At 36.5% G+C, this 16,610-nt stretch overlaps 1 protein-coding gene across 2 annotated transcripts in view; it reads left to right on the forward strand.

Annotated features, from left to right (window-relative positions):
- The window catches only part of SLC25A12 (solute carrier family 25 member 12), a 91,048-nt gene that overhangs the window by 38,716 nt on the left and 35,722 nt on the right, over positions 1-16,610 (forward strand). For both annotated transcript variants that reach the window (XM_036879124.2, XM_036879125.2), the window contains 4 exons: positions 6,181-6,327; positions 8,468-8,606; positions 9,268-9,361; positions 9,927-10,011. In XM_036879124.2, the coding sequence (XP_036735019.1) occupies positions 6,181-6,327; positions 8,468-8,606; positions 9,268-9,361; positions 9,927-10,011 (465 nt within the window). The remainder of the gene's footprint in view (positions 1-6,180; positions 6,328-8,467; positions 8,607-9,267; positions 9,362-9,926; positions 10,012-16,610) is intronic.

A 16,610-nucleotide genomic window follows, 5' to 3' on the forward strand; every position in this document is an offset into this window, starting at 1 on the left:
AATACAGATGGCCAACCAGCACATGAAAAGATGCTCCACATCAAAACCACAATGAGTTGAACCACTGGTGTGTTGTATACTCAGACCAGTTAAAATGGCCACTATCCAAAAGACAAGAAATAACAAGTGTTGGGGAGGATGTGGAGAAATGCGAACCCTCCTATAATGTTGGTGGGAATGTAAATTGGTGCAACCGCTGTGGAAAGCAGTATGGAGAGTCCTCAAAAAACTAAAAATAGAAATACCATATGACCCAGTAAGTCCACTTCTAGGAATTTACCCAAAGAAAACAAAATCCCTGATTCGAAAAGATTTATGTACCCCTGTGTTTATTGCTGAATTATTTATAGTAGCCAAGACATGGGAGCAACCAGTGTGTCCACCAGTAGTTGAATGGATAAAGAAGAAGTGGTACAGATACACAATGAAATATTATTCAGTCATAAAAAAAAGAAATCCTGCCTTTTGCAACAATATTGATGGACCTAGATAGAGGATATCATGCTTAGTGAAATAAGCCAGGCAGAGAAGGACAAATGCCATATGATTTTACTTGTGGAATCTAAAAACAAAACAAAACAAAATGAACAAAATAGCAATAGACTTATAAATCCCAAAAGTGACTCGTGGTTACCATGGGGAGAAAGTTGGGGTGGGTGGGTGGAAAGGGAGGGTGAGGGTGATAAAAAGGCACAAAATTTTCAATCATAATATAAGTTGGTTATGGAGATGGTAGTACAGCATGGAGAATATAGCCAGTGATTCTGTAACATCTTCCTTTATTGACATATAGTAGCTGTACTAGTTGGGGTGGGGATTTAGTAATATAGTTAACTGTTGATGTTGAACCACTGTGTTGTATACTTGGAACATAAGAGTACTTCAACTGTTGACCTAATGTAAAAATAGAAAATCTATTCTTCTAACATTACTTTTGCAGTGAGAATTCTGCCTTGTCTTTAATATAAAGGTCCACATATTCTTTAGTACTGAGTCACATTAATATTACTGAGTCACATTAATATTACTGATTAATAAGCCAGTATGCTTATGGTTGCCACTGGATATCTCTGAGAGGCTAAGACATGATATTTCTAAGAGAATACAAAGACATGAAGGAGGGAAAAAAGGAGTGAAGAAGGGAAAATATATATATGGTAGAGAGTGGACCTGTGTCTACTTCTGATGCTGCTCAGGAATATCCTTTTTGTGGGGAAAACGTTCAACCATATTTTAAGGTTAAAATAAAGACCAAAAATTCCTACTTCATTTGAAAGATGGTGTGGGCTGGAGTTGAGGTGATAGGAAGATGGAGTTAATTAGGGAGAATGATCAAATCAGAAGAAGTGAAAATTTACAAATATGTGAGAATAAAATAACATGCTCCTGAACAATCAATGGGTCATAGAAGAAATCAAGGGGAAAAAAAAACTTCTTGAGACAAATGAAAATGGAAACACAACTACAAAGGGGGTTTGGTGGAGTACTGCTTGTGGTGTGGTGGAGTACTGCTTGGGGTACATCCAGTGCCTTTCTCAGAGGGAAGTTTTTAGTGATAAACACCTACATTAGGAAAAAAGAAATATCTCAAAGAAAAATACTCTACCTTTACACCTCAAGGAATTAGAAAAAGAATAAAGTAGGCCCAAAGTCGGTAGAAGGAAAGAAATAACAAAGATCAAAGTAGAAATAAATGAAATAAAGAGTAGGAAGACAATAGAAAAGATAATGAAAGTAAGAGCCGGCTTTTTAAAACCTACCAAGACTGAATCATGAAGAAATAGAAAATATGAACAGACCAATTACTACTAAAGAGATTGGATCAGTAATCACAAATCTTTCAACAACAAAAAGACTAAGACAAGATGGCTTCACTGGTGAATGCTACCAAACAGTTAAAGAAGAATTAATACCAATCCTTCCCAAACTCTTCCTCCCCAAACAGAGGAGAACACAATTTTTCCAAATTTATTTTATAAGATCTGTGTTGCCCTGACACTATAGGAAAAGAAAATTTTAGGCCAGTATCCCTGATGAAGATAGATGCAACTATCTTCAACAAAATATTAGTAAACTGAATTCAGTAGCACATTAAAAGGATATACACCATGACCAAATGAGATTTATTCCTGGGATGCAAGGATGGTTTAACATGTGTAAATCATTAAGTGTGATACACCACATTAACAAAATGAAGGATAAAAACCATCTGATCTTACAATAGATATAGATGCAGAAAAACATTTCAGAAAATTCAACATCCTTTCATGATAAAAATGTTTAACAAATTACTTGTGGATGGAATGTAGTAAAGGCCCACCACTAACATCCCAGTCAACAGTGAAAAGCTGAAAGCTTTTCCTCTAAGGTCAGGAACAAGACAAGGATGCCTACTCTCACCACTTTTATTCAGAAAGTACTGGAAGTTCTAGCCAGAGCTGTTAGTCAAGAAAAAGAAATACAAAGGCATCGCATCAAACTGGAAAGTAATTATCTCTGTTTGCAGAGGATGTGAAAGTATACACAGGACACCCTTAAGATTCCACATACAAAAAAATGTCAGAATAAATCAATTCTGGGAAGTTGCAGGGTACAAAATCATTATACAAAAATCAGTTGTATATCTACACATTGACAATGAACTATCAGAAGGAGAAGTTAAGAAAGCAATTCAATTTACAATAACAGCAAAAAGAATAAAATACTTAGGAATAAATTTAACCAGTGAAAGATCTATACACTGAGAACTATAAGCAATTGAAGAAGACAGAGAAATACAAAGATACTCAGTGTTCATTGATTGTGACAATTTAATATTGTTAGAATGTGCAGTCTACCTAAAGCAATCTATAGGTTCAACATAATCCCTATCAAAATTCCAATGACAGTTTTCACAAAATAGAAAAAAATCCTAAAATTTGTATGAAACCACAAAAGACCCCAAGTAGCCAAAGCAATTTTGAAAAAGAATGAAACTGTAAGCATCATACTTCCTCAAACTATCAATAAAGCTGTGGTATTCAAGACATTATGGTGGTGGTGTCATGAAAACAGACACATACATCAATGTGCAGAATAAAGTGCCCAGGAATAAACCCATGCATATATGATCAATTAATTTTTGATAGAGAAGCCAAGAATATATAATGGAGAAAGGGTAGTTTCTTCAATAAATGGTACTGGGAAAACTGGAAATTCATATGCAAAAGAATAACACTGGATTCTTGCACCATACAGAAAAATTAACTCAAAATGGATGAAAAATTTGAACATAAGACCTGAAAGTTTAAACCTCTAGAAGAAAACATAGGGGTAAGCTCCTTGACATTTCTAGCAATGATGTTTTTGAATTTGACACCAAAAGCAAAAATAAACAAGTGGGATGACATCAGAACTGATAAGTACACAGCAAAGGAAACCATCAACAAAATGAAAAGGCAGCATGCAAATGGGAGAAAATATTTGCAAACTACATATCTTATAAGGGATTACTATCCAAAATATACAAAAAACTCATACAACTCAGCAAAAAAACCAAAAACAAAACCCAAGTAACCCAAATAAAAAATGGGCAAGGGGCCTGAAGAAACATTTTTCCCCTTAAAAAAAAATACAGATGACCAACAAGTACATGAAAAGTTGCTCAAAGAGGTGTCTGTACTCTCATGTTTATTGCAGCCTTATCACAATAGCCATGGTATAGAAACAACATGTGTCCACAGACAGATGAATAGAGAAAATGTAGTGTGCATACACACACATACACACACAAACTGGAATATTATTTACCCTAAAAAAAGGAGGGAAATCCTGCCATTTGCAACAGTTTGGATGAACTTGGAGGGCTCTGTGCTAAGTGAAATAAGCCAGACAGAGAAAGACAAATACTGCTAGGTATTACTAATATGTGGGATCTAAAAATATGTTGAACACATGGAGAGTAGAATAATAGTGGTTGACAGGGACTGGAGGGTTGGGGAAATGAGAAGCTGGAAAAAAGGTATAAACTTCCAGTTATAAGCTGAATAAGGTATGAGGACCTAATGTATAACACAGTGACAATGGTTGATAAAACTGCATTGTATAACAAATTCACTGACAGTAGAACTTAAGCGGTCTCATCAAAAATATATACATATACATGTGAAGTGATGGGTGTATTAATTGATGGTGGGAATCCTTTCACAGTGTATACATATATCAAGTCATCAAGTTGTACAGTTTAAATATATCACAATTCTATTTGTCATTTGCAGAAGAGAGTTGAAATTTTTAAAAAGTAGAAGTGGGGGGAAGAGGAAACTTTGTCAAATCATGGTAACTGTTTATTTTGTACTGTTTGTCCTTCGTACATATTTACAGTTGGGTTTTAGTTTTTCCACTTGTATTGCTCTTTGCTAGAAAATCCAAATACAGGCATACCTCAGTTTACGGTGCTTCACTTTATTGTGCTTTGCAGATGTTGTGATTTTTACAGATTGAAAGTTTGTGGGAACCCTGCAGTGAGAGTCTGTCAGTGCCATTTTCCCAACAGCATTTGACACTTCATGTCTTTGTGTCACATTTTGGTAATTCTTGCAGTATTTTAAACATTCTCATTATTGTTATATTTGTTGTGGTGCTCTGTGTTCAGTGGTTATGAGTTGCTGAAAGCTCAAATGATGGTTAGCATTTTTTAATTAAGGTATGTACATTGTTTTTTAGACATGATGTTGTTCACACTCTAAACAACAGAATAAGCGTAAATCTAACTTACATGCAATGGGAAACCAAGAAATTCATTGGATTCCTCTTATTGTGGTAGTTGTTTTACTGTGGTGGTCTGGAACTGAACCCACAGTCCCACAGGGTATGCCTGTATTTAGATGTTGAAAGGTAGATATTAAAATATTCAGATGTTTTCCTCATTGTCATTTAATTTTTTAAAGTTAAAATTATTGAAAGATTTAGTAGGTTTGATATACTTGTCTCTAGCCTTCTAATCTAAGAAAAAGTACTTTCAGATTTGTTTTATTGTCAAATACAAATCAGAAAGCCATAAAACAAAGGTATAGCTTAATGAATTATTATAAGACAGACACCTGCTGAGGAACTTTTTAATGTCTTTGAATTACATCAAGATATCACAAGTCCCTAGAAAAATATAATTAAATAAATTAGTAAAATAGTGAGACTTCTACCAAAAGCCATTTTAAATGTCACAAGAAAGATAAAACAACATTGATTTATAGGCTTTCATAAATAAGTGGTAATGAGTTGCAATATTTAATTTTATCTGTGAATATTTTTACATTTAGATGTGAATATTATTTCAAGAGTTGGAAATAGTGTGACAATAGCATCTAATGGCACCATTATTATGTTGTGTTAACAGATTTATTTGGATATGTCATGGGTCCTCAGGGCAGAAATGCTCAAATTTTGACTTATGTATAGTATTTAGGGTATTAATGCCACATTTTATGTTTTTATTGATATCACTTACTACAAAGTTTTGGCTGCTCAGCAGTTCAAAAATTCAGAGAGATCCTAGATTGTTTTAAGTTTATAAGTAACTGTGCCCAAAGCCAGATGCAGTGATAGTTAAATACTGGTTATGCAGTTTGTTATTCATAACTTTCATGTTAGAATTATGAAGTGCTACATTTACCAGTCAGTAGACTTTCTCACTAAATTCCTCAATTTAAAAAATTGTTTGAAAAGTGGTCTCTAATTCTTTGACGGAGAGTGTGAGAGACAGCTTGATTGCAACATTTAAAATTTAAAAAACTGAAAATCAATCTAAACTTTTAATTCAAACAGTACTCTTGGGGGACAAGAATCCCTTCAAAAAGGAAAGAATAAATTACTACTTACTTTAAAGGCTGAAATAAACCTGAAAACATACTCTGTTTTCAGTGATGAAAGGTTTTCAAGTAAATGAAGGATTTTTTTCCTCCTCCCTTTTCTTTGTTACCTTGCTATGATTCATTCTTCTTTCTGAGGAGAAGTGTGTAGTACGTTTTAGGAAAGCATGTGCTTTTCAAAAGAAATTTAAAGTTTCGTTGTAAATTCAGTGCTGTACACTTCATTTCCGTTGCAAATGCATGTAGGGGAAGAATGTTTGTCCTTCTTTCCAAAACATATACTTGGGATGTGCTTTAAGCAATCGAATGCCCTTTTTCTGACTTTACCCTCCAGGAGCTACAGTTGGAACACGCAAGGCAAGCCTTTGCACTCAAAGACAAAAGCAAAAGCGGCCTGATCTCTGGTCTGGACTTCAGGGACATCATGGTCACCATCCGGTCTCACATGCTTACTCCCTTTGTGGAGGAGAACTTAGTTTCAGTAAGTAAAAACCAAGTACTTCCACTTTCTATTTCCTTGAACATTTTGAATTATTGGATCCTGGATTGTATCCCTGGGCCCATCTGACTGTCAACTATTCTAACTTTATACTTGCCTTGGTGGAAGGTAAACAGGTGTGGTTAAGGGAGGTGGGGGTCATGGTGAATAGTTTTTTCCCAAAACATAGCTTTTTCAGAGCCACCATTTTGCTCTCTTATATTTCTAAGTTGTTTATTTCCATTTATGGAGTCCAACTAAACAAACCAAGGGAGTCTGTAGACAAGAGTATGCAATTACTTTTTCCAGTGGGCGGTACCTCTCCCAGATACTAATGCTTTCACCTTGCCTTTTTCCATCCCACCAGGCTCCCAAAGCCTTGCTCGTTGTAAGGATGGCTCCTTCTGTTGTTGCCTGAAGGGTGCTGTTTGCTAGAGGGATCATCACTGGCCTCTACACTGTTTTAATAACCATGGTCATGGCAGAAGGTGCCAGGGAAATATGGGCATCAGCCTCTGTGGCTCACTTCTCTCTCTGCCCCTTCACCTATGCATTCAGTCTGCATGGACCAGACAGTTTTTTGTTATGTCAAACTGCTAATCTCTGTAAAGTAATCAACTGGACCAATAGCAAACTGATGTCATCCACTTCCTCACAAAGAGTGGTGAAACTTTCCTCACTTAACAGTTTTCTTGTTCATACATTGTACTTAGTGTAAGTTTTTGATTGCTTCTTGTTTTAAATGGAGGGAAGCCAATGGGTGCATTTGTTGTTTCAGCTGAAGATCATTATCCCTGATTTAGATGGGGTAGAAAGATCAACTTCTGTTCTTTTTCTTCAGTGAATTTGAACATGGAGCATGTCACTTTCTCCTACACATTTCACCTCCTTGATACCCATCTCCCACTCCCACACTCTCACCTCATACCCAGCCAAAAACATAAAGGAAGGAAGGAAAGAAAGAAGGGGAGAGAGGGAGGGAAGGAGAAAAGAAGGAAAGAAAATCTGAGTGAGAGGGTCATGTTTAGTGCCTTGCAGTGAGGAGACCCATTCATTCTTTTCCAGTTGGGTTAGATAGACCTGCTATTGCCATGGTTTATCTAACACCATTTCATTCCCCTGGAATAATGTATTAAATAATTTGAATCCTGCTTTTGGATCACTTTGAACCAAATTCAAACTAATAAAATACCATCTGTATTTGGGTTAAGGCCTGTTTGTGAGGGGTGGTGAGGGTGGATATATTTGTAGGTAATAGTATTGCCTACACTATTCTTAAAAGACTTTTGTGATTAAGGTTCTCATACTTGTATACCATAAGTGTTTTTTTGAGTTTTATTAGAGAATATTTTCAGTCATATGGGTTCCTCTGACTCCTGGTTTAGAAATTAGACTTTTACAAACTATGAAAAATAGTCTTTTTGGAATTTATGCCCAAGTAGTGGGCAAAGGGAGAAATTACCTCCATCCTGCAGAGTAATGAAAGCCACTCAGTACCCCATCCCCCCAAGACGTTAGAAAGCCTCTTTTGTGCTGTTTCACTGATGACAGAGCTAATGATAAATAAGTCTTCCCTGGATTTGCTCTACATTTTTTGGAGTTTCGGTAGTTGTACCTTTCATGATACAGATTCAGAGCCCAGCACAGACTGTTAAATATCTTAATTATAACAATGGCCTTTAAAAAATAAGATTAGGAAAGTAGATATTGTGAAACAGTCTTAAAATTTAAAGTTACCACTGGTTTTGTGTATGTGGGGGAAAAAGGCAAGTTTAAAAAATGCTTCTTATATTATACATTGATGTTTAGATTATCCAGAGCTAGCAGGAGTTTCATAGTTGAGGATCTTGAAAATCCTGTTTGAATACCCATTGTTTTTGATCTATGATAATTATAATTATTGTTTCTGACCTTATAGGTAGATGAACCATGAAGCCCAACTTCCAGATGTTGCTTTCTTCCTTAAAACCTAAACTACATAGACCTCCCCGAGGGCATGAAATGTTCTGTGTCAGTGTGGTATTGCCTTGTATGGACTGGTGGTTAATCACAGTGAACACTCTCTTGGATCTTCTTTGAGAGAAGTACAGTGTCCGTAAAAGTGTTTTGGTTTTTCTTTAACTTTTTTTATTGTCATTTCTAGGCAGCTGGAGGAAGTATCTCACATCAGGTTAGCTTCTCCTACTTCAATGCGTTTAACTCCTTACTGAATAACATGGAGCTTGTTCGTAAGATATATAGCACTCTAGCTGGCACAAGGAAAGATGTTGAAGTCACAAAGGGTAAGATTTTGAAAATCTGTATTGTTTTGGATCTCAGCATCTTCACTTTTCTTAGTCTAGGCTATGAGGTTGACCTAAGTTCACTACTCTGAAGCCAGATCTAGAAATGTTACCATTTGCATATGTGTCCCTTGGGCCATAATGGTCTCCAAATATCCAGGTGGATCTAATGGGATGCTGAGGTTAGGAATGGAGAAGTGGCTTTGACAGTTTTGAAAAGAACCTTGGCCCAGTCTGTGGAACAGATCAGTGCACTGTGGCAGCAGCTTGTTTATAGTAGTGAGAAGTTGCCACAAAAAGCCGAGCAAGCCTACTTCTTTTGCTGAATTGTACTAGGATGTTTTAGGTGACTGGAGAATAGCCAACTCTTTTATCTGGAGACCAAAATGAATAAGTAAGAGAGAGGATTCTGAAGACATTTTTTTATCTTTGAAGTTAATTTATCTTTATCTGGTTTTCCTGTTTCAGTCATCTTAACATTTTATGTTTTGCCAACTTTTAGAATTTCATAGTTACATAGTTCAACTTCGGCACTTAAATTCAGTTTTAGATTTTTAAAATAATACTAAAATGCCTTTAGCTTCCACATTATAGTTAAGATAGAAGTTTGTTTTATGTGAAGAATCTTTTAACATTTTTAAATATTTTCTTTTTCTTCCAGAGGAATTTGCCCAGAGTGCCATACGCTATGGACAAGTCACCCCACTAGAAATTGATATCCTGTACCAGCTTGCAGACTTATATAATGCCACAGGGTAACTATTCCAATAATTCCTCACAATGTTTATTATAGGACAATTCTGTGAAGCAGTGGTGTGGGCTTTCAGTTCATTTTAATAATAGTTCATTCATTATATAAACTCCAAGAAAGAGCATGCTGTAAAAAAGTCTCCCTTTTACCCTTGTGCCTTCCCTTAAAGGCAACTAGTATTGATCAGTTTTGTGTTTATCCTTCTGAAGGTACTTGCACCAATGCATTACATATGTATGCTAAAGGGATACGTGCAGTATGTATGAACTGTCAACATCTATACTTTGCTTTTGGCAAGAATTATTTCTTTAATTTTAATATGTTTTATTCGAGTCTTATTAAACTTGTATACTCTACATTATTTCTCTGAAGTCTTTTGCTTTTGTTGTGGCAAGCAGGATCTGAAGATTCTTTTTCCTCACTAAAATGGTCTGTGTGAATAGGGAAATCGTACTTTTAAACCATAGCTCCCCCGAACCCCCACCTTTTTTTTCTGAAGAAAGTTGATATTGGTATGAGGAATTTGTTGGTGTCTAACAGTTCTTTCTTTCCCATATATTTGCCTGAAGGCGCCTAACTTTGGCAGATATTGAGAGAATAGCCCCATTGGCTGAGGGGGCCTTACCTTACAACCTGGCGGAACTTCAGAGACAGGTAGGAGGAATTTCATAAGTAGAATCACCTTCAAAAATGCTGAAGCAGTACCTGACAGGATAGAGCTTATGAGTGCTATGAAAATTGAAAACGACTTTCCAGAAAAATACTTAATGCTTAGCTCAAAGATTACCTTTACAGAACTGTTACTCCCATCCTCATAGAGTATTTTTATGGGGTAACTAGATTTGTTTGTGGGTTTTTTCCCTTTTATCTTACTAAGATAAGGAAAATAAAAGTGGAAACATACATGGACTTGGCTTTCTTTCTGCTAGAAGTAGCAGTCTTGTCCCTTTATTTGTCTAGTCACATTTAAAGATTAGTGTTAAGTTCACTTTGTATCATTAAACTGATATTTGTAGGATTTTTACTATAGCAGATATCCCTTTAATGAAATAAGTCCTTCCCTGAGATTGTGCTTATAGATTACAACAGTAACACAAGGAAACTATCTAATTAATGAATCAGAAAGAAAATTGTGACTATTATTACCTTTTTGATAAAATATTAGTAAACTTTTAATGTTGAGGATGATTAAAGCAATAGCTTCAGAGTCTTATAAAGTTAGTTCAGTCCCATTCCTGATTTCAAAAATGCTATCTTGATAGGAAAATAAATCCTATGATATTACCTTGAAGTGGAATAGAGCAGTTTTTAAAAAAAATCTTCTTTCAAACTGAAATCCCTACTTCTGTAGCACGTGGAGGAAGCTTCAGTTGTAGTGACGGTCACATGGCTTTGTGTGTGAAGGTTTGGAGGGCTAATCCTGTCCTGGTATTTCCCTGCTCTAATAGACACGGGACTTGTGTCCTTCATGTTTCCTTAGGAGGCTATGATGCCCTCTGAGGCTAGGAGACATGGGGAGGGCATGGGTAGAGGGAGAAAGGAAACAGGAGACAAGGAAAGAGAGAACAGAAGCTCAATGGGCATGCCATGGAAAGAGCCGAAATCCACTTTTTCTCATTGCTGCCACATTGGTGAATACCCATGTGTGCTAGTGAAAGACCAAGGTATGTGAGTATGGTTCATTTGGGAAGTTTTGGTAGGAAATCTCTTCCTCTGTGCCCTTACTTATTTTCTGTCTGGTTGATCTGTCATTTGGAGTGAATTGTGTATTGAAGTCTCTCTAAAATGAATGCATTGCATTCTATTTCCTCCTTTAATTCTGTTAGTATTTGTTTCACATATGTAGGTGCTTCTGTGTTGGGTGTGTAGATATTTATAATGGTTATATCCAGTTGTTGGATTGACCCCTTTATCATTATGTAATGTCCTTCTTTGTCTCTTGTTACTGTCTTTGTTTTGAAGTCTATTTTGTCTGATTCAAGTACTGCAACACCTGCTTTTCTCTCCCTATTGTTTGCATGAAATATCTTTTTCCATCCCTTCACTTTTAGTCTGTGTATGTCTTTGGTTTTGAAGTGAGTCTCTTGTAGGCAACGTATAAATGGGTCTTGCTTTTTTATCCATTCTGTAACTCTGTGTCTTTTGATTGGTGCATTCAGTCCATTTACATTTAGGGTGATTATTGATAGATATGTATTTATTGCCATTGAAGGCTTTGAATTCGTGGTTACCAAAGGTTCAAGGGCAGCTTCTTTACTATCTAACCACCTAACTTAACTCACTTATTACGCTATTATAAATACAGTCTGATGATTCTTTATTTCTCTCCCTTCTTTTTCGTCCTCCTCCATTCTTTATATGTTAGGTGTTTTATTCTGTACTCTTTGTGTTTCCCTTGACTGATTTTGTGGATAGCTGATTTTATTTTGCATTTAGTTAGTATTTGGTTGGTCTACTTTCTTTGCTGTGTGGTTTTATTTTCTCTGGTAACAGCTATTCAACCTTAGGCATACTTCCATCTAGAGCAGTCCCTTTAAAATACACTGTAGAAATGGTTTCTGGGAGGCAAATTTCCCTTAACTTTAGCTTATCTGGAAATTGTTTAATTCCTCCTTCATATTTAAATGATATTCTTGCTAGATACAGTATTCTTGGCTCGAGGCCCTTCTGCTTCATTGCATTGAATATATATCATGCCATTCTCTTCTGGCCTGTAAGGTTTCTGTTGAGAAGTCTGATGATAGCCTGATGGGTTTTCCTTTGTAAGTGATCTTTTTTCTCTCTCTGGCTGCTTTTAATACTCTGTCCTTGTCTTTGATCTTTGTCATTTTAATTATTATATGTCTTGGTGTTGTCCTCCTTGGGTCCCTTGTGTTGGGAGATCTGTGGACTTCCATTGTCTGAGAGACTTGTTTCCTTCCCCAGATTGCAGACGTTTTCAGCAATTATTTCTTCAAAGACACTTTCTATCCCTTTTTCTCTCTCTTCTTCTTCTGGTACCCCCATAATGCGAATATTCTTCCATTTGGATTGGTCACACAGTTCTCTTAATATTGTTTCATTCCTGGAGATCCTTTTATCTCTCTCTGCCTCAGCTTCTCTGTGTTCCTGTTCTCTGATTTCTATTCCATTAACAGTCTCTTCCACCTCACCCAGTCTGCTCTTAAATCCTTCCGTTTCTGTTATCTCCCTCCTGAATTTATCCCTTAGCTCTTGCATATTTCTCTGTAACTCCATCAGTATGTTTATGACTTTTATTTTGAATTCTTTTTCAGGAAGATTGGTGATTTCAGTCTCACCAAGCCCTCTCTCTGGTGTTTGAGGGATTTTGGACTGAATAAGGTTCTTCTGCCTTTTCATGGTGATGGGAGCGGTCACTGGCCAGTGGTGCTTGTCAGCTGGGAGAACAAAGTCCCTTTCTGCTTGCCGGACACCTTGCGTGTCTCCACTGTCTGTGCTGGTTACCCACACACAGGGAGCAGCCTCTGGGTTAATCGCCTAAGCTGCGGTGGGTGGGGCGGCCCTCGGGATGGCCTGGGGCAATGGCGTGGGTCACAGGCAAGTGGCGTATGTTCTGCCTCGAGAACAAAGCCCCTTTGTACCTCCCGGACCCTGTGCTGGTCTCCACTGTCTGTGCTGGTCAACTGCGCACAGGGAGCAGCCTCTGGGTCTGGGCCAGTTAGCCGCATGCAGGGAGAAGCCTTTTTGTTGATCTGTGTGGTTGCTATAGGCAGGGCTGCTCCCTGACTGTTCCACAGCAATGGCTGATCAACCAGTTTGCTTGCAGTACCAGTGGGGAGGAAGGAACAGCAGGCTGCTTATTGCCATGTGGGTGTTTGGATCTGTGCTGCCACGTAGGGGGTCAGGGCACGTGAAGTTCCTTAAAGTTCCCAGCCTGCTGGGCTGAGTGTGCCAGGATGATTTAAACCCTTGTTGCTTTAAGACTTTTAAAACACCTACTTTGCTTTTGTCCCAGGGCAGCCGGCTGTGGGGATCTATTTGCAGTCTTAATCTCAGATTTTGCTTTTCCACTCCTCTAATATCCAGTGCACCATGCCATGTGTGTCTGTCCTTCAGGGGCAGATTACTAGGGCTGGTTATTTAGGAGTCTTGTGCTTCCACTCCCTCCCCACTCTGATTCTTTTCCTCCCACCAGTAAGCTGGGGTGAGGGGCATGCTCGGGTCCTGCTGGGTCACAGCTTTGTATCTTACCTTTATGTGAGATGTTGAGTTCTCAGAGATGTAGCCTGGCTCGTGTACTGTATCTTCTGGTCACTCTCTTAGGAATAGTTGCATTTGCTGTATTTTCAAAATATATATGGTTTTGGGAGGAGATTTCTGCCACCCTACTCACACTGCCATCTTGAGAATCTCCTACATCTATATTCTTTAGGTAGAAGAGGATAGAAAGTAAGGAAGAAATTACATCTTTTTATCTGGCAGAAAGATTATTAATAAGTTGAACTTCATTAAATGTACAAACTTTTGTTTGTTAAAACCTATTACTAAAAGGGTGAAAAAATAAGCTACACATAAGGAAAATGGAGGATATCCAAATAGAAAAAGGAAGGAAGGAAGAAAGAAAATTTTGATATCATTAAGTAAAGAGAGAAAATATGCATTCAAACTATAATCAGATGCTATTTACACTACTCAGATTGGCCAAAATTATACTGACAATGGCAAGTGTTGTTCAGGAGGTGGAAGAATTGGTAACTGTCATAAACTGCTGGCATCATGACTTTGGGAACTATCTGGCATATTAGCTGCAGTTAAAAATACATATACCCAGTGACCTAACAGTTCCTTTCCTGGGTGTAACAGGAATGACATGTTGATTAAAAGACATATATGAAAATACATATAGCAGCATTATTTGCAATAGCAAAAAACTGAAAACAATTTTCCAATATTCTTCACCAGTAGAATGGGTAAGTATGTTGTGATGTAGGATGACCAGTGAGAAAAGTGGATATGTTCATTTGGGAAAAGTGAGTTAAATAAAGGAGACTGGTTTCAGAGAGAAGAGGGTGTGACATTTTTGGAGCATGAAGGTCTTTTTTTTGGAGGTTAAAACCAGGTCAAAGGGAATGGGTAAACAAACTTCTTAAGTGTATATCACGTAATTACTTTTTCAACTGTATGGGATAAGTGATCTGTGATAGACCTGCTTGGGCATATACATACTTTGAAAAAAATTTTTGTTTGTATGGAAAATTGTACTCAAGCTATAGACCACTCACACAAAGAACTTTTGGTAAGCTGGGTTGGGTTTTGCTAAAACACTCTTAGAATGATTTTCCTATTTCATGTATAACATTCCTTAAACATAGGACTTTATCTCTTTTGTGTATTTTGCATTCTCATGGACCTTCTTTGAACTTTGGATTCATGAGTAAAGAGAAAGCATTACAGTTCACTTACTAGTTCCCTTTTTGGGGAACTTTTTACTTTTTCACCTGTGATAATTTTACCAAAAATGGAAGTCTAGTCTCAAAAAAGAGGAAATTGGGTTTATATATTAGTTTTATTAGCCACTTACCTCATTTAAATTATTAGTTTTAAAGACTTATTACAGTCTTAATTTAACTCCCCTCTTTACTGAGAGAAAAGTATGTATTGTTTAGCATTAGGGAGAAATTTCCTTTTTCTTTTTTTTTAACCCCCGTCTCCTAGACTTTCATGCCTTTGGGTTTAATCTTGTTTGTAAGGCCAAGAATATTGAGTTCAAATCTAGGCATGCTAAATTCATAGATGTGATTTGCTGACAAAATAATTTTATTTTCTCTAGCCTTATTTTGCCATCCCAGTCATACACTTTAGTTGGTATAAAATCTAGCCTTTTTTCACCACTCCAATGTTCAGTATGAAAGACGTCAGCTTTTCTTCCCTTTTCTTCCAGCCATTAATAGTGTGCCATTCAGAAAGGCAGCTCTCTTTATTGGGTCAGCATCCTACATGAGACATCTCGGTTTGGGCAGGCCGCTTGCCTTGTTAAGTGGCATGGTCTTGCCTTGTCTAATTCTCATAGAGATTTATATTCTCATTTCAGCAACAAAAGTAAAAGAACTTTGTCTTATCCCAGTGAGGTCTCAGGTCATTTCCTATCATACACATGCTTAGGGAGCAGGTTGAAAGTCATTTAAAATTCTCAACTCTTATTTTGCTTTGAAAAACACTTAATTAATCTTGTTAAATATCACCTTCATGATCGTAATCATAATTTTAAGGGATAGAGTGCCTTTTCCTTTTGCCTATTTGTTCACGGTAGGCGATCTTAGTGCTGAGTATTTTCTTTCAGCCTAAATGCTAAAAATGCAGTACACAGTCATTAATAGGGATGACAGCTACAATAGCATTCTAGTTAAGAATATTCATGAAGTGAGATCCATAGCATTAATTACATTCATTTACATACCTGAATACAAGTGAACTGTAAGTTATAGTGATAGCTAAGCCTAAAAAAGAAAAAAACCTTAGTAGCCGTATATTGTGTATTTTTAAAATTAAGTACTATTTAATAAGGGCACAGGCCAAAAGGGATTTGGGTGTTACAGTTAGAAATGTTTTTAGCTAAGAATTAAAGCACAGTATAATCCTTTAGTTTTCAGAAGATTTTGTAGGACTAACAAATAATCTTTAAAGGAAGAGAGGATAAAGAAAATATATGTTGAACATAGGAGAAACCTTTTACATGAATAAGGATTTGTATGACCCCTACAAGATCATGATTAGTGGTTACCTGATTCTTATTTGGCATTACAGCCCTTTTATTCTCTGCGTCTTAATTCAACATATTCTTTTGAAATGAAATATGATTGAAAATAATTTATAATCTATGAGAATGAGGTTTATTTTCACCCAGTTGTGTGACTGAGTAATTCAAGTTTTGGAAAAAATTTTTTTGTACATGTTAAAAAAATGTAGGCTATCTGTTTAAAAGGTGGCATAACAGCCACATTCTTTTTTTTTTTTATTTTTTTAAATTTTTTTATTGAAGGGTAGTTGACACACAGTATTACATTAATTTCAGGTGTACAACACAGTGATTCAACATTTATATACATGATAATTCTAGGTACCAGCTATCACCATACCAAGTTGTTACAATATTTTGACTATATTCCTTATGCTATACATTACATCCCGGTTACTAATTTATTTTACTATTGGAAGTGCATGTATATATATATATACATATATATATTTTTTTTTGTGAGGGCATCTCTCATATTTATTGGTCAAATGGTTGT

Source organism: Manis pentadactyla, chromosome 6, assembly GCF_030020395.1.
Source record: "Manis pentadactyla isolate mManPen7 chromosome 6, mManPen7.hap1, whole genome shotgun sequence".
NCBI classification, from domain to species: domain Eukaryota; kingdom Metazoa; phylum Chordata; class Mammalia; order Pholidota; family Manidae; genus Manis; species Manis pentadactyla.